At 38.5% G+C, this 23,975-nt stretch overlaps 1 protein-coding gene across 1 annotated transcript in view; it reads right to left on the reverse strand.

Annotated features, from left to right (window-relative positions):
- The window catches only part of MUSK (muscle associated receptor tyrosine kinase), an 88,505-nt gene that overhangs the window by 17,311 nt on the left and 47,219 nt on the right, over positions 1-23,975 (reverse strand). Inside the window, exons 8-9 of the mRNA XM_055302232.1 lie at positions 14,750-14,909; positions 4,980-4,986 (exon numbers count right to left, since the gene is read on the reverse strand). Of these exons, the coding sequence (XP_055158207.1) occupies positions 4,980-4,986; positions 14,750-14,909 (167 nt within the window). The remainder of the gene's footprint in view (positions 1-4,979; positions 4,987-14,749; positions 14,910-23,975) is intronic.

A 23,975-nucleotide genomic window follows, 5' to 3' on the forward strand; every position in this document is an offset into this window, starting at 1 on the left:
ATGGTCTCAACATATTCTTATGCCTTCTATCAGATCTATATTGTTAACAATGACAAAAAACTAAGTTGTATTCTTATGCAGATTTGTACAGTTGTTGGAATTTCACATTTCATTATCTTTATATAAAGGACTTATAAAGTAAGAAAATTAAACAAATTGGAATTTGTGGGAAAGTTTTAAATTGTGAAGAGACTCCATTTAAATTCGAACAATTGATATCTGAATTAGAAACCATGACTGACCGGTGTTCAGAGCAAATCTGTTAAACAACATACAGCTCATTCCAGTCAATCCATGAACTTCCAAGAAATACCAGACTTTGAAAGGATATTTTATAATATAGAATCTTTCTCTAATTCAGACTAGCCTTTTACTGTTAGCCAAAACAGATTTTATTGTACTTCTTATAGTTTGTAGTTCATTTTTTAAAATGAAGGACTTGAATAAGAAAAAACAAAGCTCTCATGAAAACTTGGGCCAGGTAGGGTTGAGCAAACACCCAGAAAAATAGTTTTCCAGCTTCTCAGGGAAACCTGGTCTGTGATAGTATTAAGAAAGTTCAAGAGGGGCAAGAATGTTGTGCTTTAAGAAACTGAAGAATAATACCTAATAACAAGAAGTTCTTCAAACTGGTTTACTAAATGGTCTCACATATTAATATAAAAGGGGGATAGATAAAAGCAGGTAGGATTCTTTTCACTTAACACAAAAACTGCATCATGTAAGTTAAATATTTCCCCAAGTGCCTCTGAGCTGAGAATTACTCACTCAGGTTCTGCTCTCATGTATCAACCATCAACTGACTCTGTCTTTATTTTTTCATAAGTATTTTTAAAATCAAACAGCATTCATGATTGTTCCTTTAATTATACAAGCAAAAAAGAAAACCCAGAAAAGGTAGACAGAAGAAAAATTAATAAAAATAGCCTCAAAAATAAGGATTATTGACAATTAATAATCAATCCCTCTCTGTGTATGTCTACTGCCTTTCTTAATAGGAGCCCAGGAAAAATCTTTGAAACAACAATCATCTTCAGCCTGCTAGTACTGGGTCCTCATTTATTTATTAGCTGTATAATGTAAAAAAAGAAAAGAAAAAAACAGAATTGGTTTTTGAATAGAAATGAGACCTTATAATTTTGGTTCTTTCTGCCAGCCTGCAGAGAAGTAGCCTGGGGAAACCCTTTGCATGCTGAGGAAAGACATAAAACATGAAGTGTATGGTTCTTACTAATTTTCTATGCCTCTGTGATGTTCCTAGGAGCCTTAAAAGACTTAGCTTTGGAAATGTAGCTATGCTAAGAGCAGCTCTACAAGGTAAAGGAGATACAGGATCAAATACATACATATTACATACACACACGCATATATACACGCACACACATATACATATATACAGACTGCCCAGTCACGCTTTCAGAGTTTAAACCATTTCCCTTTCCTCTCCTCTTTTGCAGATTTATACACCTCTAATTTTTTTTTTGGACTGGTCAAATTTTATTTATTTTATTTTATTTTTTTCTGGTCAAATTTTAGAGGCAAGACATGGAGGCATGTAAGGCCATTGTGCCTCATCCTCCTAACCCTATCCCTTAAAAAATTTAAACGAGGCTCATAGCAAAAATAGGGGAGACAAGATGAATGCAAAGAATTTCCACTGATGTCTTTTGCTATCTTTTGAATGAGACCTGTCCAACTGAAGTTGTGTTCCTCTGCTCACAGCTCTTGGAACTGCCATTGGAGCAACACCAGAAGCAGCTGGTCCTGTTGGTCCTTCGAAACAGTGGGGCAGAGGTCACAGGGATCTGTTCACAGAATGCTGGTTATTTTGGAATGGTCTGCCGGACAAGCTCCAAAAATGCTAGTTCATATTGCGCATCGAGCCAGTCCCTCTCTTGCCTCCTGACAAATGAAACCTGGCTGACCTCCCTTTCTGTAAAGTTTTTCTCTTTAGAGGCAACAATGGATATATGATCTCAAGTCCCTCTAACGTATAACAGACAACTCTCCTTGGTCAAATTGAATATTTGAAGGATTCTCACTATATCTTTTACTCTTATTTCTCTCTACTTTAACAGACATGAACCACATACAATAAAGCATTTTTATTTTTTATTTTTTAAATATTTTCTTTATTCATGAGAGACACAGAGGCAGAGACACAGGCAGAGGGAGAAGCAGGCTTCCTGCAGGGACTCAATCCCAGGACCCCAGGATCACGACCTGAGCCAAAGGCAGATGCTCAACCACTGACCCACCCAGGTGCCCCCCAATAGAGGATTTTTAAATGTGATCTTGCAGTTTCTATGAGCTGTCCCATAGAAACAAGGACTTATCTAGAAGACCAGCTGAGGCTAGTTTGGGTTAAAGCAATCCCACTCCTCCAGTGGAAACTCCCACATCTTTTCCCAACCTCCTGAGAGGTGGCACACCTGAGAGCTATTCCTGTCTCCTGGCACAGAATTTCCTCCTTATCCATGGTTTCCCTCTCTCTCGTGTCAGTTCTCAGTCAACCACAGTCCAGAGGCAGATGCTCCTCCTGACGTAGCATCAGAAGATCACAGGTAGCCTCACACTCTGTCTTATCACTCACCTCGCTTTGTGTCATCTCATAAGCATTTGATCATCTCAAATCATGACAAGAGGGGTGAGTACAGTACAGAGGGATATTTTGAGAGACCACATTCATAACTTTTATTACAGTATATCACTATCATCGTTCTATTGTATTATTACTGTCGTCAGTCTCTTACTATGCCTAATTTATAAATTAAACTTTTTCATAAGGGTCCCTGGGTGGCTCTGCGGTTCAGCACCTGCCTTTGGCCCAGGGCGTGATCCTAGAGTCCCGGAATCGAGTCCCGTATCAGGCTCCCGGCATGGAGCCTGCTTCTCTGCCCTCTGCCTCTCTCTCTCTTTCTCTCTATCATGAATGAATAAATAAAATCTTTTAAAAAACGTTTATCATAGATATGGATATATCTAGGATATAGATATGGATATATAGGAAAAAACCATAATATATGTAGAGTTCAGTACCACCCAGGGTTTCAGGTATCTACCGTGGGTCTTGGAACATATCACCTGTGGATAAAGGAACTTTCCTTATATAGCAACTGCCTACAGCAACTGTACTTTCTCAACAAGTGTGATGACAGGGTTCTACCCCACTTCCATTCTCTAGAGCAAACTGGAATTATTTTTATTCTTTCATGCCTAGTATCTTTGTAGATGGTTCGTTTTCTAAGGCAGTGGGCAGCAATATAATCCACAGGCCCTCTGCCTGTTTTTTATACTGCACATAAGCTAAGAATGGTGTTTACATTTTTAAGGGATTGAAAAAATCAGAAGAAGTGAAAATTATATGAAATTTAAATGTCAGTGTCCATAAGTAACATTTTATTGGAACAGAGCCACGTTCAACCATTTATGAAGTGTCTGTGGTTGCTCTAGCCCTGCAACAGCAGAGCTGAGCAGTTGCAACAGAGACTGTATGGCCACGAAGCCAAATCTATTTAATATCTGGCCCTTTACAGAAAAAGGGTTTGCTAACCCCTACTCTAAGACATAGATCAAATGTCATTTTTCTAAAATGCCAAACCCTGTGTCTTCAAGGATATGGTTTCCTCTGAAAAACACCTCTTGTAGTTCTTCTGACTAAAATTAGCACCTAGTTTTTGTGTAAAATAAAGATGTAAAAAATAATGTAAGGAAGAAAATTTTAATTTCAAAAATTTGAAAATTGTATTAGCCAAATATATAAACACTGTATATATATGTGCACATGTCAGTTAAATCAGTCTATATGTAAGCATAATATATACAGTGTCATATATACTAAATATAGTGCATACACATATGGTTATATATACAGTTTATTTAGAATTATTCTGTAAAAGCATTTTTGTATCCTGCATTTTTATTTAGCATGATTTTAATAAGCATTTTACGAATATAATAATTCCACGGAATTAGAATCAGTAGTTGGAATTCTTGGTCCTGCTGAGTTATCATGCTGTCTGGGTTAGTGTAGTAGTTATCAAACCTAAGTTCTTGAGTCTGTCTACCTGAGCTCAGATTGAGGGTTTATAGTTTGCAAGCTATGTGGTCTGGGCAACTCCTATTGCATCAGGTTCCTCATATTAAAAAAGAGGGATCATAATCGGTCTGGCCCCATAAAGTCACTGTAATGTTAATATGAGAAAAGTGGTGATCGTAAATGTACCACAGAACTTAGCTGTTATTATTATTATTATTAATTATTCTGAATCTTAGTTTTGTTATTTGTAAAATTAGATAAAAAACAGTTATGAAGCTTCATAGAATTTTTATGAAAGTCAATTTTCCTGAAAATAAAACACTGTACATTGCAAAATGTTATATTACAAGATCACACTTTCTTATCTGCAAGATAAAGCTATGAGGGAGAATTGGGGAGTCAGGTCTAGGTTTAATTTCCAAGTCCAGGGATGCCTGGGTGGCTCAGTGATTGGGCATCTGCCTTTCAGGTTGTGATCCCAGGGTCCTGCTTCTCCCTCTGCCTGTGTCTCTGCCTCTCTCTCTGTGTCTCTCATGGATAAATAAAAAAAATCTTTAAAAAAAGGTATTCTTTAAAAAATAATAATAGTAATTTTTAAGTCTATCACTTGATGTGTGTGCAAGTCACTGGAACTCTTCAGCTCAAAGAAATTCTCTTAGTTTCTTTTCTGTACAATCAGGATAATAATAGTACCTGTTTCATAGGGATGTCCTGAGGATAAATCTAAATAATGCATGTAAAGCTCTTAGCACGGTGTCTGATAAACACTAAATATGCAATAGTTGTTACCTATCTTCATTTTCATTATCATCTCATAAGAGTATTAAAAGGATTAGAAATTAGAAGGATTCTGAAAGTTTACAGTACTCAGCAAATAGCAATAATAGCAGGTCAAACAAAAAACACAACAAAACATCGATGTGACAGTGATGTATCTTACCTCCATTCTATTAACCGGAAAGGAAGTTCCCACAGGAAATCACATTAAAAGGGGGAAAAGAAACAAAAGTTAGTACATTTTGATCTTAAGATTTGCAAGAGATAGCTTTGATAGCACTAAGTTTCTGGAAAGTTCTCTTCAATTAGGCCAGACACTGCATTAACAGGCAGATTTGGAGGAAATTAAGAGAAAACTGAGAGTCCCAGGAGCTGTATTCTTTTCACTCTGGGTCCACCACCATGGCATCATCAGCCCAGGCAGAGTCATCACTCCACATTCCCCTCCATTAGCCACCAAGGGACTCAGTATTACAAAAACAAGCCTAAAGATGAGAAACCAACCTCTATAAAGCACCTACAGGACCCAAGCCACAAGACAGTTCTACCACCGTACAGATAGAAAAGGAGACATGGGGCACCTGGGTGGCTCGGTGGTTGAACATCTGCCTTTGGCTCAGGTCATGATCTTGGGGTCCTGGGCTGGAGTTCCACATCGGGCTCCCCATAGGAAGTCTGCTTCTGCCTATGTCTCTGCCTCTCTCTCTCTCTCTCTCTCTCTCTCTCTGACTCATGAATGAATAAATAAGATCTTTAGAAAAAGGAAAAGGAGACATCAGGAAATTCTTCTAGAGAAAATGGTAATTTGGAGGGGCAAAGGCAGGTTCTAATAGCAGCTGAGCAGAGAACCCTGCTGAAATACCAGGAGGTCAAGGTTATGCATATGAAAGAGCCCTCAATTTAAGCTGTGAAAGGAGGACCCAAGGCCCTGAAGATCTTGCCAATGCCAAAGAGAACCCAGCCACAGTATTTGGGAGGAGATAATAAGCTTAGATAGGCTTCTATTTCAAGGATGAGGAAGGAAAGAAAAAGGAAACTAATTTAAGGGTGCTTGGATGTGTCAAGAATAGTAAGAGAATCAGAGGGCTTCCATGTGTTTCTTACAGAAGTTCCTCCAGTCGCATTTCCTTTTGGAGGGAGGGTGGGGAGCAGGGGAAGGTCCAAGAATGTTGCCATTATAAGCAAGTGCTTTGATCTCAAAACAAGATTTTTTAAGATTCCAGAAATTTCCAGCAGTCATCAATACGTGTAGTGTCCTTAAAAGTATCTGGAAAAGTCAGTAAAACTTTGGCTGTCTTCTAAAACACACAGTAACTTTAATGTGAGAAAGCTGCCTGATTGTGAAAAGAATGCTTGCCTCTTCTGCCTAACTGCAGAACAGCTGGTAGCAATTTAGTGTGGCTACTGGCTGTTACTCATTTATTCTTTTCCCTTTCATTTAAAACAAAAACAAATACCTTTAATCAATTTGAAACTAGATAAAGCCACCATGAAACACCAGGGGACGGTGTCTGGTTTGTTGGTAAGAGCACGCTACATCTCCTGGCTGAAGCACTGAGTGGCAAAGGTGGTCGTGTGCTTCTGATCCAGCCCCCCCACCTCGCCCTCTGTGTCTCATAATTGGGACGCTGGAAAGACACTGGAAGGAGTGTGACTATCAGACATGAGAGGGGCCATGAAACAGGGTAGTACGTTCAATCAGCTATATCGATTGTGAAAATAGAATTCAAACTTCTCTCTCTCTCTCTCTCTTTTTTTTTTTTTTTGATAAAGTGTGAAATGTCAACACTTAAATACATGTAATATAAATACGTGGTCCATTGGAGGGGTGGGGAACTCCCATGCTATCACATCAGATTTCTCCCTACGCCCATTTTTGGTTATGCTACATATATTCATTTGAGTTTTGAATTTAGCGACTGGAAGCCCCAGATCCTGAGGTCAGTCCGAAGGAGTATTGCAGATGGTGGGGGTGTTGGTAGAGTGAGGACTGGCTTACGTTAGAAGAAGGATGGGAACACAGGTCACTCCTGTACTGGTAAGACTGGGTAAGGATAGACAGGTCTCTGAACCTCAGCCTTCCAGGAGGAACTATTAATGCCACCAAGAATAGGAAATACAAACTTTTCCTCTACTGAATCCCTTTGTCTGGTTTTGTTTTGTTTTGTTTGTTTTTTTTTTTTCCTTTGGCCAGTTTTACTCAGATCTAATTATAACGTTGTGTAAGTTTAAGGTATACATTTATATAATGCAAAATAATTACCACCTTAGCATTAGCTAACACCTCCATCATGTCACATAATTACCATTTCTTTTTTGTGGTGAGAACATTTAAGATCTATTCTCATAGCAACTTTCAAGTATAGTACAGTATAATTATCATATGTGCAAAGATTCCCGGAACTTATTCATCATATAACTGGAAGTTCGTACCCTTTGACCAACATCTCTTCATTTCCCCTACCACCCAGCTCGGGGTAACGACCACTGTACTCTTTCTATGAGTAAGACTTTTCAGATACCACATGATAACATACATCTCTGTCTTTCTCTGACTTATCTCACATACTATAATGCCCTCAAGTTTCATCCATGTACAAATGGCCAGATTTCCTTCTTCATCATGGTTGAATGATATCACATTGTATGTATACATGAGGCACTATGAGATATACGTTGAGATATTTTATAAATATATATATCACATATTTATCCTTTTGTTTATCGACAGAAAGGTTGTTTCCATATCTTATAACTTATCTGCTGTTTTGACAAATTGTGAATAATGCTGCAACAAACATGATGGTGTAGATACTTCTTCAATATCCTGTTTTCTTTTCCTTTGGCTAAATATCCAGAAGTGGAATTGCTGAATCATATAGTACCTCTGTTTTTAATTTCTTGAGAAACTTCCATACTGTTTTCCATAGTGGCTGAACCAATTTACATTCCCACCACAGTGCGCAAGGATCTTATTTTCTCTGCATCACACTTAACTCGTCTTTTTTTTTTTTTTGATAGTCATTCAAACAGGTGTAAGGTAGTATCTCATTGTGGTTTTGATTTGCCTGATAATTAGTGATGTTGAGCATCTTTTCATGTACCTGCTGGCCATCTGTATGTCTTCTTTGGAAAAACGTCTGCTCAGATTCTCTGTTCGTTTTTTTGAAAAAACTAGATTGCTTTTTTGCTATTGAGTTGTATGAGCCCTTTATATATTTTGGATATTAACTCCTCAGATATGTGATTTGAGACTATTTTTCCCCCATTTCATAGGAAACCTTTCCATTTTGTTGATGGTTTCTTTTTTTTTAAGATTTTATTTATTTATTCATGAGAGACACAGAGAGGTAGAGACACAGGCAGAGGAAGAAGCAGGCTGCCCATGGGGAGCCTCATGAGGGACTCGATCCACTTTCATTGGTCTATGAGTCTGTTTTCATGCCAATTCCATACTATTTTGATTCTTATAGTTTTGTAATATAGTTTGAAATCAGGAAGTGTGATGTCTCTAGCTTTATTCTTCATTCTCAGGATTGCTTTGGTTGTTCACAATTTTTGTGGTCCCATACACATATTAAGATGGTTTGCTCTATTTCTATGAAAAATGCCATGGAAATATTAATAGGTATTGCATTGAGTGATACGGGAATTTTAGCAATATTAATTCTTGTGATCCATGAAACATGGTATCTTTTCATTTATTTGTGTCTTCAATTTCTTTCATCAAAATCTTTTTGTTTTCAGCATACAGATCTTTTACCTTCACAATGAAACTTATTCCTAAGTATCTTATTATTTTTGATGCTATTGTAAGTGGAATGATTTTCTTTATTTCTTTTTCCAATGTTTCGTTGTTAGTGTATAAAAATACAACTGATTTCTGTATGTTGATTTTGTATGCTGCAACTTTACTGGTTTTGTTGATTTGTTCTAATGTTTTTTTGGTAGAGTCTTTAGGATTTTCCTATATAAAGATCATATCATCTGCAAACAGAAAATTTTACTTCTTCCTTTTCAATTTGGATGGCTTTTATTTCTTTTTATTGCCTAATTGCTCTGGCTAGGACTTCTAGTACTATGTTGAATAGGAGTAGTGAGAGTAGGCATAGAATGGAACCTGTCCCCTGTTGGCAGAGTCACCCCAAAGGAATGGAGGGATCAATAATCCCAGCTGGTGTAATAATGAATTGTTTCAAAACCAACTCATAATTGATGCCAAGTGAAAGCACTGTGCAACCACCCACTAAAATATGGCATGATTTAAGAAATAAAGTACATTTGAAACCTTCAAAGAAAAATAGGAGTAGTGAGAGTAGGCATCCTTTTCTTGTTCCTGATCTTAGAGGAAGATCACCATTGAGTATAATGTTGGCTGTGGGTTGGTCATATATAGCTTTTATTGTGTTGAGGAATGTTCCTTCTATACCCAGTTTGTTGAGCATTTTTATCGTGAAAGGATATTGCATTTTTTCAAATGCTTTTCTGCATCAATTGAGGTGATCATGTGATTTTTATCTTTCATTCTGTTAATGTGGTGTATCACATTTATCTGTGTATGTTGAACCATCCTTGCATCCCAGGGATCAATCCCACTTGATCATGATAAGTCCTCTTTTATATGATGTTGAATTTGACTTGCTAAAATTTTGTTGAGAATTTTTGCATCAGTGTTCATCAGGGGAGGTGGTTTTCTTTTCTTGTCATGTCTTTATCTGGCTTTGATATCAGAGTAATGCTGGCCTCATAAAATGAGTTTGGGAATGTTCCTCCCTGTTCAGTTTTTGGAAGAGTTTGAGAAGAATTGGTATAATTCTTTAAATGTTTGGTAGATTTAGTATCAGTGCCTATTTGGTGGCATCTGGCTCCTTCAGAGTTGTGCTCAGTATAGGGATCGTGGGCTGTCTTGTTGGTCTCTGTCACAGAGCCGAGGGTTCTAATGACAAAGAGAAGGCACCTGGCCAAATACCCAGCATCCTGGTGATTTTAAATTGCAACTTGAGCCTTTCAAGGTTGTGGCTGGAAGGAAATGCAACTTCCTGGTTCATAGGGAGAGGTTCCAAAATTTTCCTGACTCCTTTTGATGACTAACAGCAAATGTAAATGAGTCAGAAAGAAGTATATCACATTTCTCAAACAATGCATAAGGATTGGGGCATACACATGGAAGAGTTGTGGGAAAATGAAGACTGATCTTTATTTTTTATATTCCTTCAAACACTAGCAATATCATTAGAGATAATCCTAAACACTAGACCATATTTTTCCATTTCCAGTTTTCCTGCTGGGATGAGTAAATAAACAGATGGAGGAAAAGCTTCAAAGGGAAACAGAGAATGTGACAAAGGAGGCTGTTGACTACAGAACACTAGGGGATGATGGAGATGGCTGAAATGAGAGAAAGGAGAGTTTGGGGTAAGGAAGCATTGCCAGAATGTCAAGAGGAGTCACCATGCCTGACTCAAAATTCTGGACCTCTGAGGCCATCAGAGGCCAAAGGAGAAAGGGGCTAAAAGCAGGACTGGAGAAAGCGAATGCCACATCCAAGCACTGGGAGGTCTGGGGAGCATAAGACCGTGCTTCTTTAAAATGATTCTGAATTAAGTGGCTCCATGGATCTTGTTTTCACCAATGTGGCTTCACTTTCCTGGAATATTACCTAAGGGAGCACCTCAGGATTGGGAGGCAGTTTCCTCATTGATAACACTGGGAACATTTTGAGACATCTAGTAGATTTAATGGAAAAGAATGGGGTCAAGGAGAGGAAGAGAAAATGGCAGATGTCTTATGGGGTTCAGAGGTCTTATTCCATTGCACTCATGAGACAATCTCATTAGATCTGCCTGGGAAAATTATAGGAAAAGTAGAGGAGCTTCAGGCCTCATAGTCTGTGAGATACAACAGGAAAAGCAGATCAGGGGATGAACAAAAGGATACTGTAGCTTTTTATGAATTAGCTCCTTAAGGGAGTCTCTCTTCACTCATCTTAGTAACATTTTTTTTTCCCTGTGCAGAAGGATTCACACTTATTGGTTAACATACAGCACCTGACACTTGCTGAACATGCACTGCCAGGCCCATTGGCTAAAGTCAAGTCATTGCTGGTTCCAGTCAACATGACCATTACCCTTACTGAGGTCACTGCTCCTCATCTGCATTCAACTCTGCTGCTGCAAGAGATTTCAAGTCCTTTGCCGCTATATACCATTCCATGCATTGCTTCTACCATCTTTTTCCCCATACAAATGCTACTGCTGTTCTCCCCCAGGCTACCATTGCTGATTACCTCCATCCTCACTCTGGTCTTCTCTCAGCATTGACGCCCAAGACCATTTCTCCTTTTATCTTCTACGCTGCTTGCCACAACTGAAGGTTCTTTCTACCACCAGAAGACACCATTATTGTTTTAGTATTATAGTCTTCTCTGTTGGTATATTCCATTTATTAATGCAGTCAGATCAGGCTCTCATCAGGTATATTCCATTTGTTAATAGAGTTGGATCAGCCAGGTCAGGGTTGAAGGGGTGAAGTTGCTGTATACAATATGGTGGTAATCATGCTTTATAGTCATTTTAGCATCTTGAAGATCATGTCTGTGCAATGAGTCTGCCTTGGTGTGATGAAGATATACCCATTATATTAGTTCTCCTTACTTATTTCCATAGCACTGCCTTCATACTCATCTTTGTACTTAAGATGGTAGGCCCTAAAAGTTGCTGTGCTAAAGGGATTGTCTCCAGCTTGGTGTGTTATGGAAAGGAGGAAGGTAGAGGAATTAAGAATTCAGATGTACATTTTATAGAGTCCTTGCTGTAGACCAAAATCCTCGAAGAGAGGTATAAATAAAGGAAAAAGCCAAAGCAGGGGGACTTTTCCCTACTTCTTGTTTGGAACTCTAGAAGCAAGGAACCTTATTAGGCATCCCTTACTCTGATATAAAATGGCCACATTAGTGTAAAAATGGTAGCATGACATGGTTGGGTAGACAACGGAACTGGGTCAATAGGTCTAAATCTCTCTTGGATTTTGTATAACATGCAAGTGATCCAGAAGTTACTTTAGGCCCCACAGGGATAAAGAAGGAACTGAATTAGAACTCAACAGGCCTGCCTTCATAGGTAGAGACAGGGTGACCTAGTTGCAAAGGTTGGAAAGTAGACTCTAGAGAGGGGCTTGATGAAGGATGTGACAAAGATGGAGAGGACTGTGCTGTTACAGGAGGAGCTTCAATGGTGCTGAGCCAGCCAGAGGGGAGAGGGTCTTCTACATCCTAACAAAGCCAAGAGATGAGATCCCAAGATCTCCAGCTATAGACTTCACTAGAGAATGGGGTAGGGGTTTGTTCTAGAGGGGCACTACTGCCTGGTTCCAAGTCCCTTTTCCCCCCCGTCCGTCTAGGGAGAGCCCCAGCAGAGAATTAATATGTGAATGACTGAATTAATTACCTCAAATGAAATGCTCTTAAGATTAGCAACACTAATTTTTCTCTTTCACCCTGAAAAGGCGTAGGTTAAAGTAGATTAAATCAGTTTATTTTCTTGGATTTGAGTATTCATATGTAAATATTTCTCTCTTTCTCTCTCTCTCTCTCCCTCCCTCCCTCCCTCCCTCCCTCCTTCCCTCCCTCCCCCCCCTCCACACATGCACATGATATAAATGGATGGATAGAGGATAGGTACTGTAAATTGCTATTTATTTATTTATTTATTTATTTATTTATTTACTTAATGTTGGTTCTTGATCAAATATCAAATAAAACATAAGATATTGAGACTAATTCCAGGTTATTCCAAGGCATTAAAATTTTAATTATTTTTTAATCTCCTGGACCTCCTCATGTTCTTATATTTTTATTTTGTTTTGTTTTATAAATTACTATTTGTCCTAGACACCTTTCTTAAGCTCTTACATCTACTACACTATTAACTCGTTTTACTACACTGCTACATTCTAGCACGTTCAAATCCTTTTGGGTTTGTTTGTTTGTTTGTTTTTAGGGGAGAGAGAAGAGGGGGAAGGGGCAGAGGGAGGAGGGAGAAAGAGAGAATCCCACAACCCTGAGATCCCACAGGGCTCAATCTTACAACACTGAGATCGTGCGTGACCTGAGCTAAAATCAAGAGTTGGTTATTTAACTGACAGAGCCACCTAGGCACCCCTCAAATCCTATCATTTTTATCCTAATAGGTCTTCTGTATTTCTCCTCTTCTCTCTGTACCAATTATTGCAGTTGTCTTTCAGACCTTCATTACTTTTCTAGATTCTTTGAATAGCCTCCTGACTGTGTGCCATATCTCCCAATATTTTACACCCAACATCTGTTAATTTGATAATGGTATCTCTGATATTACTCATCTCCTCTAAAATAATTAGATGACTTCCCAGTAATCGAAAAATACACCAACCTATTCAGGCTATTCATAACCTGGCCAGAGCCCACATTTCAAGCCTTTCTTCCCATTCTCTATCTTGCTCCCAGTCTCCATCATGCTCTAAGCTTTGCCAACTATTTTGCTGTTTTCTTTGTCTGTGCTTCTGCAGTAGAACCTAGTCTGCATCATAATATATATGGCTGGCTGACTTCCTTTCTAGATTGAGAGTCCCCAAAAGGCAGGGACTCCATTGTTAATTATCCCATTTGTTACTTAAGTTTGCATCCTTTATTCTACATAATGATGGCCTGAATCTAGTATTTAATAAATGCTTAATAAATAAGAATATTTTACAAACAACAAGATACTGTATAAGCAATAATTGTTTTATTATTGTTTGTTAAATTGAGTCAAATTCATTTTTAGTATTCTCATCATTCTCTAGGAGAAATGATTTCCCATCAGTGGAAATTCTAGAATAATTGATATGCTAGCTCAAGGTGCTATAAGCAGATTTATACTCTGGAGAGGAAGGCAGAAGGAATCCTTGGTTTTAGAATTTTCTCCTTCCTTCCTAGGCATGCTTTAGAAGGCCAGCCTTGTCCAGCGCTCCCTATATATCTCTCTGTGGTCTCTATTCATGTCATATTAAAATCACAAACATTACCAGGAATTTCCCCATCATGGGAGATCAAAGAAGTGCCATGGTAGTAAGAAATAGCAGGATCTGGAGAGCTGGCTTTGAGCACAGGTTCTAGCAGTGCTTGCCTTACATGTGAGGCCAAGCATCTCTGCTGACCCTTGGGAAGTAGACACATTAGGAGTATAACATGCCTGGCATTTCCTGATACAGGGATTATTTCCATCTTTAGGAATTCCACAAATGTTCTCAGGAGCCTTTGGGGCATTTACATTTTAAAAATAAACCTTTATAACTCAACAAAATATCCTAGAAATCTGTATGTCAGCTCTTTTCCTTGAAAACACCTGAAGTCCTGCTATCACTTTCATGAAACAGGAAAGGGAAAGACCACAAAGTAGATCAAATACTCATAAGTAAAAATGCCCTCAAGAAATAGCCATGCAGAAATTGGCACAACCGTGTGAAGGATCTGCCAAGTTACTCTTTAAGAGCCCTGAAAAGTATGATTAGCCCCACAAAAGAAAAAAAATAAGAGAGAGAGATGAAGAGGAAAGAGAGAGAGAGGAAGGAAAGAAAAGAAAAGGCAAAACAGAAAAAAAGGAAGAAAGGCAGGAGGAAGGTAATAAAGAAGAAGAAAAGGAGGGAAAGAAAAGAAATAAGGAGATGGAAGAGAAATGAACTCCTGGAAGCTTGTTACCCATCATGTGGACAGGTATCGGGGGATTTCATTTCTGAGGCAACAAATCACTCAAGATCAATTATCTAGATCAACCTCTGGAGTGCCCCCCAAGGAGGAAGAAATTGCCCAAAGGGGACTGAAGTAAGAAATAAAAGAAAAAAGATTTTGCCCCAAATGAGATACGGAATAGTGCCAACTCTCTCCTCTTGGAGCAATGTGATTACGAAAATCCATCCTACCTGCTATGCTGATGGTGGCTGCAGCCTTTGCGGTGCTGAATTTCTCTCCATGCTTATTAGTAGCTATGCATGTGAAGAGTCCTGGCTTAGTAATGAACAGCTGCAGTCTTGAGTCAATCACTCGATCTTTCACACTTTCTTGAATGGACCCAGAAGAAACCTGATGGAGTAGAGGGAAAAAAAATGAATAAAATTAGGTCAAGGACTTCCTGATATACTGCATCAGTTGACTTGGAAGAGACAGCATCAAAATTATGATCAAAAGACATGTGGTAGATCGCAAAAATAGCCAAAACCTTTTCTTTCTCTATGCCTGTGACCTTGCAACGTAGCTTTGTAGCTCTTCCCCCAAGAGGTAGCATCTCTCTCTGTGCTTTGAATCTAAACTTGGCCTTGTACTTGTCGGAGAAAATCAGAAACAGACTCGTAAAATTCTTGCACATTGTGGCTTACTTTCTTGTTGCTCTTGGAACCCATGACCTCCTATGACCAACCCAGAGCTAGCCTGCTAGAGGAGGAGGCACACATGGCCCAGTTTTCTGCACTGCCCCAGCTGAGAGCCAAGAACAACCACTAGATATACAAGCGAGGCCATTCTAGATCGACTAGCCCCCAGTCAATGTGCCAGTCTTAGGAACTAGATCAGCTAAGATCATGAAATCATGGCCCAGATCAGCAAAACCACCCTGTTGACCCACAGACTTGTGAGCATTACATAATGGTTAACTCCTATTCAGTTCCCCACAAATGCACACCAGATAGATAGATGGTTATGAAAAGGTTATAAAAGCCAATTCTGTTTCCGAGGCATGACATACACCATGCCATACTATTTAAATCAGAAGAGCAAATGTCCTTGAAGCGCCAGGATATCAATGCAGTATTGGTCCCCAACTGGCGGGTTAATATATGTAAGTGCTTATTAGTCATCACCTTTTCAGCTCTGTGAGAAAGACAGCTGCCCAGCTCTTTCTGAGGTTGCAGAGTTAGAATATGTACCCTTGTTATGATAATTATTCTTTAATCATCACTGTTTGTATGAGGGGAAGATGCCAGTTTGAGGGAAATTTGAATGGAAAGACAACCAAGGAATCAGGCCATGATTCACCTTGGCCGCATCTCGGAGGAGTGGCCTTGAAAGCTCTCTCTCTTTGTCCCATGGTAGGGAACAGGGCTGGAAATAAGAAAATTGGAACCAGTTATTTTGCTCTTTTGCCTGTTTCAACAGTTAGACTAACAAGGGGGGGGGGAACCCTGGGGGAAACCAGCTTCCTTTTTTTGCTGCCAGGTGGCTGGCTGGCCTTGGATCCAAGCTCTCTCTGTAGTTATTAAGTTGGGAAGTTGGTCCAATTAGCTTCTTTGTCTTTGTATTCCTTCTCTGTACTACTGGATTCAATCCTTATGGTAAAAATTCCAGGTGAGCATCAATTTAAGTCAGATCAAGTCTTATGGCAGATTCCCCGGATAAACAGCTGGAACTTTGTGAGAAATTGACAAGGCAGAGAAAAAAATATCTGTAAGAGACAGACACTCAGTTGGGAATTAAGATAGGATGCATCATTATCGTATTTAGTGGAAGCGCAACGTCTTATGGATTTGAATCTCCAAGTTATATAGATATAGAAGATGGAGTAACTTGAAATACAATTTTGCTCTCTGAATTTTAGCAACAGAGCAACAATGGAGAAAAAGGCTACAGGCCTCAAACATCTGTGCTCAATCAACACGCTTTATGCTATTGGGGTATTTCGTTTATAAATATAACCCCTTCCCAGTTTGTAGAAGTGAAATCTACAGAACAATTACTCCCCCCCCCCTTCACGAGGTTAATCCCCCCTTCAGAAAGGAGGTCAGCGCACAGGCCTTGGAGACAAGTTGGGAACGAGTCATCCCCCAGAGTTGACTGAACTAGCACTATTTTCATGTTCACACCTAAGAAAGTCATTCCTTAAACTCCTCCTCAAGGTCCCTGAGAACATTCTTGGTGGGAAAGAGGATGAGTTTTAAGCTGGCTGGCCTCTCTTCTCCTGGACTTCAGCCAGGTATGGAAATAGTTCAGCAAGGAGACCAACAGGTTACAAGGCTCATTGCTCGGTTATGATGTGGCTCCTAAAGGCTTTTCCTCCTGTTTCCAGAGGCTTTGCCTGATTCAGTTTGTGACTCATGCACAGCAGGCCTTGTTAGTCATAGTTTGAATTTGTTTTTCTTTCTTCATGGATTGTCCTGACCAAACGTTAAGTACTTTTTGATGACCTCAAAATAAAAACAACGCTTTGCCCTCCATTCTGATCTCTTTTTTGTCCCTCAATTTCCAATTATTACTGAGTTTTGAGCAAGGTGTGCTGAGGCAAAACTGAGTACTTAATTGAGATGACGATAGCTGGTATTTACAGTAAATATGTGATTTTCTCCAAGGCACTCAGACATACTGACCTGAAGGAGCTGGATAAACAGGTCTCTGCTCTGTATGTGGGGTTCTCTTTCTGAGACAGTGACCTCATGAAGAGGCAGTCAAATAGGAAACTTGATCATAAATATGCATATGCAAATATGTTTACACTTGAGATAATGTGTGGCAAAGCTTTTTGAAAGCAGCAAACTAGTATTGACCTGTGGAATATTTTTATATATCCTTAATACATTAATGATGCTGGTTTGAGAGAATTTCCTCGAAGTTATGGATAATGTCGTAACTTCATCATGACTTGACCTTGGTGCAGGAAGACCTCTGAGAGGTATTCTGGCTTCGATGGCTTGGTCTTACATGTAGTTCCAGCTTGCTGAGAATACCTCATGGAGATGTAGGGTATGGCCCAGAAGGGTCCATGTTTAGGGAGATATAATAACGTCTGTCTACACATCCTAAAAAAGGGATAACAGACTGAGAAAATTTTCCATATTGTTTCTGATCAACATCACCATAGTGACCTCTTTCAATCTGGCTGCTACAATATTCCACATAATATATCCCAGTTGATATATGTAATTATTTTCATTTACACAGCTAATAAGATAACTCCAAAGTTCATATACTTTGAACCCAAAATACTATCTCTTAAAAAATGTGTATAAAATAAAAGTGAGCCTCCCTTTAAGAAAATTCAAAAGCACAATCTCCGACACAGATAATTTCATTGTTTTATGAAATTCTTTTAGCAAATTAAAGTGATTCAACTTTTAAAATATTTTAGGAAGTGTATTTATTGGAAAAACAAGAGAGACATGTAATTCTTCTACATTTTTTATTTGAATGCCAAAATAATGGAGATAATCATCAATGTAACTTGACATAAACCTGGTCATCAAAATACAAGTTTATTTCTTTTAGAAAAGTAATCTCTGTTCTATCCACATGAAACTACTACTTTCAATATTATGAAACGAAAGGAATATTACTACTTACTCTGAAATTCATCTCAGACTACAAATTTTCATGAGAAATGAATGACATTTCTGTAGGAAGAAAACAAAATAATTCTTGATTGCTTTGGGACACATGGCTAGCCTTTCTCTTCTAACTGCTCAGGGTTTCAGGTTATTGATGGATTCATAGAGGCAGGGAGGAAAGGAGCCGCCACATCCTTTAGAATTCCCATTATTCTGACTAGTGTGTTAGTGAAATTAGTTCACTGATTTGTAGTTAGTGAAGAGCTACAGTTCAAACTCTGTTTTATTCTGTGCCAATTAGCTCCCAGCTCTGCATTCATGTTTGTTCAGTCCACCCAAAATAATACCAGGGCTGTGGGCCCTTCCCTGTTCTCAATAGACTTTTCTGGTTTGCTGCTTGGTTATTAAATGCCTGAGCTTGCCTCCATTTCCTGTAATTTGTGTCAGCACAAGCAAGATCATCTCAGTTTCTATTTGGACGTGGGTAGTAGCACCATGAACAAAAGTTGGCTGTAAGAGCAACCCTCTCAAAAAAAAAAAAAAAAAAAAAAGAGCAACCCTCTCTCTGGCCATGAGAACCACAGATGTACTTTTGCTTTCTTCCTGAAAGAAAGTCACTATTAGTTCCTCTCTTAGAATCTGAAGCAATGGGTCTATTTTACTTCCTGCTTTTTGCGAATCACATCTTGAATGATTAAGTTGGGGTCTCAGTAAGACCAAAACTAATTCAAATTATCTGACTTTTTTATTACTTCTCAACTCCAACAGAGACTAATCCTGCATCTTCCAGTTCTACACTCATGTGAGCCTCTGAAAACATTGAATTTTTTTAAAAGCATGTGTCTTTCCATTTTCTTTATTCCTGTTTGCACAGAGGAAGTCAAATCAGTAAAGTCCTATCATCAGTACACCTGCTTTCTTAGGACATAACTTTACGCTACCTTGAGAGGCCAAAGACAACACCAGCTGCTTCCACAGGAGAGCCACAAAACCAACTGCCAAATAAGATTTGAATTTTAAATGACACTTGAAGTTTAATTAGAGAGCTAGAGAAGAACAAGAACTACAAGTTTCTTGATTGTAACTTAACAGCATTGGAGAACCGTACCCCTGATGTCATATTAGGGATCATTTTCTCCAGCCACCTGACACTTCTGTCATTACAAACATGAGAAAATCAGTGTCTGAGAAGTGAGTGAGATTCCCTACAATTATATTTGCTGAAGAGAGTCATTTCTTGTTTATGTCTGCTAACCCTTCACCTGTTCTTATTTATCATACCTCAAGTAGCAAGCTCATAAAGTGACATTATTTTCCTTACTGACTATATTTTGAAGAGATGGATAGAAGACAATTTAGACAAGCTAAATTAGTTTTAAACATAAATTATGCGAAAACAGTTTTGTGCATGTATCAGGAAAAAGACCCCTTTAGCAAAAATAATAATGAAAACAAAAATAATAAATGAATTTAAGCCCTAAAGTGGCTGCTATTGCAGAATGACACTCTTCATTAGTTGAGGTGGGCTTAGAATTTGGCATCTTTTTCCTGGTGTTACAACATCCACCAGAATTTCACACATGGATGTGCTTTGTTTCCCACACACTTCTCTCCTTGCCCTCCTTCCCTTCCTGTGTCTTGTGTCAGACTACTCTTTCCCTTCCTTACCTTCTTTTCTTCTGTTTCTTTTTTCTCCTCATTTACAACGTACCTTTGACTCTAAAATGCTTTTAAATGTTAATATATTGTAATATGACAACATGTGGACCTTGCAACCAAGATCCCAAAAAGTTGGAGAGAGACCATACTGGAGGACATGAAAAATGAAAATAACTGAGAATCCCTTAGATGATTCATCAAGGTTTGAGTTGTTGTGAGAACCATCCTCACTCCACCCAAGGGACTGGTTCAAAAAGCACACCATCTCCTTAAGGTATGGAAGAGGATCTTCAATAGGACCACCTGAAGGGTTGGCATATGTCTCCTGCCGTGCAGTAAAGGGTTAACGTTAAAGTAGACTCAAGATGTTCAGACCCTGAACATTTGAAAGAAAGGACTGGCCTTTGACTTGCTTCTAAGAGATAACCTCTCATCCCTTGGAAAATCCTGCCTCATAAGAGGGTCTTTGTATATCTGAGACCATGAGCCATGCCAGATAGTTTGTGTTACAGTGCAAATTATGGTGAATAGCTCTATTTGTTCAGCAGGGACTCTAGGCTATACTGTATCAGTTTGACCTTTGAAAAGGTCAGAGGCTAACTAAGGTCAGTCATGTGAAACCTCCATGCTTTTGTAACTGACCCTCAGGAAAAACTCTGGACACTATGGCTGGCTGAGCTTCCTTGGTACAAGGCACCATACATGTTGACATCATTGCTGGGAGAATTAGGAGCTCTCCATGGGACTCCACATGGAGAGAACAACTGATTGCCCACTACTGAGTTTAGTCTGTGTCCTTTCACTGTAATAAACAATAACCATAAGAATAATGGCTTTTCTGAGTTCTCTGAATCCTTCCTGTGAATCATCAAATTTGAAGGTGGTCTTGGGGACTCTGACACACTTGCAATTTGTTGACACAGCAGAGATCTATCTGATACTCACCTGTAAAGTCTGAAGGGCAGAGCCAGGCTGCCTAGCAGCTCCAATGGAAGGAGCAAAGAGGGGCAGCTCTGTTCAGTGATCTGGATCACTGTGGATATACAGGTTTTATAGAAGATCTGGTTTGGAATTATTTTCAATCTTCCCCAAAGGTCTTTTTGAGACATTGATGGGATCCCAACAGAAAGGCTTCTCATCAACTAACAAATTGGAAGCTAAGAGGAAGATGGCTGCTCTGAGGAAAAGGAGTCACTGAGGTCATCTTGAATAGGCCTTGATTTCTGAAGAATCATGAATGTGTCCATGATGGAAAGAGTCATTTTAAATACTTGTCTGGAACAGTGGTGGAAAACCAGCCGAAAACAGTGTCAGTTAAATTAGAACTTTTCCATTTCAATTACTGCTCCTCCCTTCTTCCAACCCTAAACCTGTAGGAGTCTTAAATAGCAGTTAAGAAGTGGAGGAAGAGTGAATGAGTGTGAGAGAAGAAGCCAACCGCAGGACTGTTGTGGAAGGCAGGTGGCATGCAATCTGTAGTCTTAAGAAAGGGAGGCTGGCTCTCTCTGTCTCTGTAGAGTGTGCAATAATTGATCTCAGGGTAGTGAGTTTGAGCCCCACGTTGAGTGGGGGAGATTTAAAAAAAAAATCTTAAAGGAAGGGAAAGGAAAGAAAGGGAGAAAGAGAAAGTTCCCATCTGTGAATTGCAGTTGGAAACTTTGGTCATTACTTAGGGTTAGGTACTTAGAATTACTAAATTGGGATAGTGTTAGTAATGTAAAATCACCTAAAAGCAACTGGGAAAGTCACAGAACCTGCTTGGGGTAGGACTTTATGGTGAGAAAAGAACTTACCCTGCTGAAGAAACTTCAAAGAAATAGAAGATATTAAATGAGGTCATATTACTTGCAAGTCATGCTTGCTCAGCACCCGATTTACAAAGATAATCTCAGCCCATATGTTTAACTCTCCTTTTTCTATCCCCAAATCCCAAAAGATAAATCAAGCCTAAAATTAAGAAAAATAAATCTATAGAAGGGCAGAAGGGTATCATAATCAAGGGGCCAGAAATACTCAGCAATTTCTGGAAGATACAAAGAGATGTGACTGGCTTCATAGAAAAATTAGTATCAACCAAGTCGCTAAAACCTAAAAGTTCACTGAGAGGAGAATGGATACATCTCCCTATAAAGTCATGGAAAATTCCAGAGTTCAGATAACAAGGCTGTAAGTAGGAGCAGACTTTGAGAGAGTGAGTAGAGTAGTGGAATAACGTTATGAACTATTAGGAGTGCATATAGCACTAGACTGAGGCATCTATCTATGGGCTAGAGCCTCTTTCATGGATGTTTGTGGGGGACATTTATGTTAAGCACTAGAGCCTGAGAAAAAGTTGACAGATTATGTAGGACTCCCTCTCTCCGCAAAACTATGCAGAGCATAAAGATTAGAAAGATTGTGGGTTTAAAATAAATTTATTTACTAGAAGTCTAATGAATTTCTATTACAACTACATTCTTTCTAATCTTATGCTCTGCAGAGATAAAATGTAGAGAAGAGAAAAGCAGTTGTTAAGGATACAATAGAGGAAAATGTCCCTGAGTTTAAGAGAGATTTGCATCTCAAGTTCTTCCCTTTAAATTCTGTGTCGAAAGAAAATACATAAATTTACCAATTGATTCTGTAGGGCTGGCATAATATTGTTAACAAAACCTGAGCAGGAGAGTTCTTAAAAACTAGGCTATTTCCATTTTTAAAAATATATGCAATAATCCTAAAGAAATTACAGCAAATTGAAACCACACAATTAAACAAACAAAAAAAGAGCAATGTGTTTAAAGAATGAAAAATCTTTCCAATTTAAAGTGAAAAATGACATGTTCATCACAAAGTTAAAATAATGACAAGGCATTTCATTGAGTTTACAACATATTTATGTTAAAAACATTTGTTAGATTAAGATTAAAATAAATATCTTTAATCTCATAAAGAATATCAGAAACTAGTGACTGAATGCAAACCAAACATTAAGTGAAGTGATTAAAGTCTATAAAATATAATTATGATAATTCATGATAGATTCTTATTTCAGATATTGGTAAGCTGGGTTATCAAACCAACTCTCACACTGAAAAAAATTAAAATTCTGGAAGATACTTTTAAAAATACAACAAACTTAGAAACTTTCATTCTCCCTAAGACATTTTTCTAACCCAGAAAAATGTGTTTCCTTTGAGGAGTGAGGAGAGAGAAATCAAAACTCTGGGTTTCATAAGGGTTAGGAGTCTAATAAGTGATACAAGAAACTAATGTCTCAAAGAATCAAGTATCAGGGAGGTGTCAATAATAACTACAACTGAAATAGCCCATGTAGAATTGCAGGCTGGGATAATTATCTGGGATAACCAAGAAGCTTCAAACCTTGAATTAGGTTTAAGATGGTCCAAGATAAGTAGTTGCTTCCGGTCCTTGGCAGAAATAAACAAAAAATTCTTTCTGGAGAAAGGTACCTTTATCTAGACTTCAAATTAATTCCTGGCTTCCTCCCCGCTAAATAGTGAACAGCACTTAGTCAAAGATAACTAGGCACACAAGGAAACAAAGCACAATGAACAAGAGTCAGCAGGAAAACAGATAACAGAAAGACACCTAAAATGGCATACCATCTCACTCAAAAGCCAAAGTTCTTTCAATGCCCTACATGAGCTTATATGATCCATGATTCCTAAATTACACCCCTTATTTCTTTCCTCTTTGCTCACTCACCTCCAGTCACATTGACTACTTGCTATTCCTTTGACATACTTTCTGCAAGTTTATCTGACTCTCCCCAGTTTTCTTCCCATAATTATTGACATAGTCTCATCCTCAGTCTTCACATCTTAGCTCAAATGTCTTCATCTAAATGAGGCTTCCTTGACCACTCTATTGAAAATGGAATCTTTCTCCCAAGGTTGCACATTCTGTCTCATTTTCCTGCATTTTTTTTCTCCATAGTATTCGACACTGTCTGCATAGAATATTCTGCTACTTGTTTTATTTTGTTTGTCTTTCCCTGTCATAATGTAAGCTCTTTGAGGCAGGGAACTTCACTTTTTTTTTTTTTTTAGTTTTTTTTTTTGAAAATATGACTTTTTTTTTTATTAGTTTCAGAGGTAGAATTTAGTGATTCACCAGTTGCATATATGCTCAGTGATTGTTACATCTAGTGCCCTCCTTAATACCCTTCACCCTCTTGTCC

The sequence above is a fragment of the Nyctereutes procyonoides genome, unplaced genomic scaffold (genome assembly GCF_905146905.1).
Source record: "Nyctereutes procyonoides isolate TBG_1078 unplaced genomic scaffold, NYPRO_anot_genome, whole genome shotgun sequence".
Classification (NCBI taxonomy): domain Eukaryota; kingdom Metazoa; phylum Chordata; class Mammalia; order Carnivora; family Canidae; genus Nyctereutes; species Nyctereutes procyonoides.